Below are 1,319 nucleotides of genomic sequence, written 5' to 3'. Positions count from 1 at the left end.
GACATAAAGAATTATATTCATGTTGGTTTTATAGATGCCTTAATGGGTAGATTGATTAATTGATGAAAACATGTTTGGTTACTTTTATGCAAATATTCATTTAAATCTCTGCATTACCATGAATATCTGACCATTACCTCTTCTAGCTATCAATATTTAAGATTTTCATATTGATTGCAGGAAACGAAAACTAAGCCGAGGTGATATTCCCCAGCAGCTCTCAGGGTCCTGTGCAGCGGTTCACAACGATCATATGTATCTCTTCGGAGGTACCGGGTGTAACTATTACATTATTAAGGTTTTTTAATGCACAGAGTTGACGTCAGTGCCTGTAGTCTGCTTTTGATTTTGATTTTTGGAAGCTATGGATATATTAATTATGTGCTTGTCAGTACATTAGTATTCTAATGTAGATTGGTTGATGTATTTTAAGTGATTGTAGTTTTGACTGGGATAATAGTATCATAGTATTAATTTTTTTCTACACATATATAACCTCCTCAACCACCAAAGACCACAGTTCCTCAACTCACATCATCCCCAGCCACAAGTTAAAGTTTCTGCTTTGATATTTAGAGCTGCATATTATACACTAGAAAAAGTTTGTCTCCAATAGTTACAGCATAGTTTATTATAAAATTGAAGGTGTTACCATTTTTATAGCAGTAAACTTAAGGACATGTAGAGAAAATATAAATATTGTAATAAGACATATAATCATTTTTACCTATACAGTAATGAATTATATATTAATATAAATAAATAAAATACAAAAAGAAAAACATGTCATGAGTAGCTCAGCCATAGCCAGAGGAGGCTGTATAAAGAGAGAGGAGGAGGTCCATGGGATGGGGGCAGGGCATTGGATGGTGATTGCAGCTGTCTTTGATGGCTTGGAAGGGATATCAAGGGAGGAGAAACCACCCAGACACAGGAGGAGGGGTTGGGATTGTGGGTGGTATAACTAAAGAGGACTATAAGCTAAAAAATGATGCCAAATAGAACTAGATATATTAGCTTCCACTCTCTGTATATCACACTTGCACTGACATTGAAGCTTGGGAATAGCCTTTCAGTCTTTAGGAGTTACTCTGTCAAGACTCATCAGCTTATCAAGGCTCCTCAGCTTTAAGATGTAGTTTATCAGCATCCTCAGCTGGGGCAGCTTGGACTTTAGCACTTAATACGTGTACAACAAACACTCATTCATACAATTACATAGGCATGTACACACAAGAAATTAACTCAAAATTTATGTAATATGTTGTTTACGCATTGAAATTGATCTTATTGATCTTTATCTTTATATGGCCTTAGTA

General features: G+C 35.3%; 2 protein-coding genes across 2 annotated transcripts in view; one reads left to right on the top strand and one right to left on the bottom strand.

The window, feature by feature from the left end:
- The window catches only part of LOC119592547 (kelch domain-containing protein 1-like), a gene marked incomplete at its 3' end in the record, with an annotated part of 3,044 nt that extends 2,775 nt beyond the window's left edge, over positions 1–269 (top strand). Inside the window, 1 exon segment of the mRNA XM_037941413.1 lies at positions 181–269. Within this exon segment, the coding sequence (XP_037797341.1) occupies positions 181–269 (89 nt within the window).
- Positions 1–1,319, bottom strand: part of LOC119592546 (kelch domain-containing protein 2-like) — a gene marked incomplete in the record, with an annotated part of 55,639 nt that overhangs the window by 28,154 nt on the left and 26,166 nt on the right.

The sequence above is a fragment of the Penaeus monodon genome, chromosome 30 (genome assembly GCF_015228065.2).
Source record: "Penaeus monodon isolate SGIC_2016 chromosome 30, NSTDA_Pmon_1, whole genome shotgun sequence".
Lineage (NCBI taxonomy): Eukaryota > Metazoa > Arthropoda > Malacostraca > Decapoda > Penaeidae > Penaeus > Penaeus monodon.
This window is presented reverse-complemented; position numbering and strand designations above follow the sequence as displayed.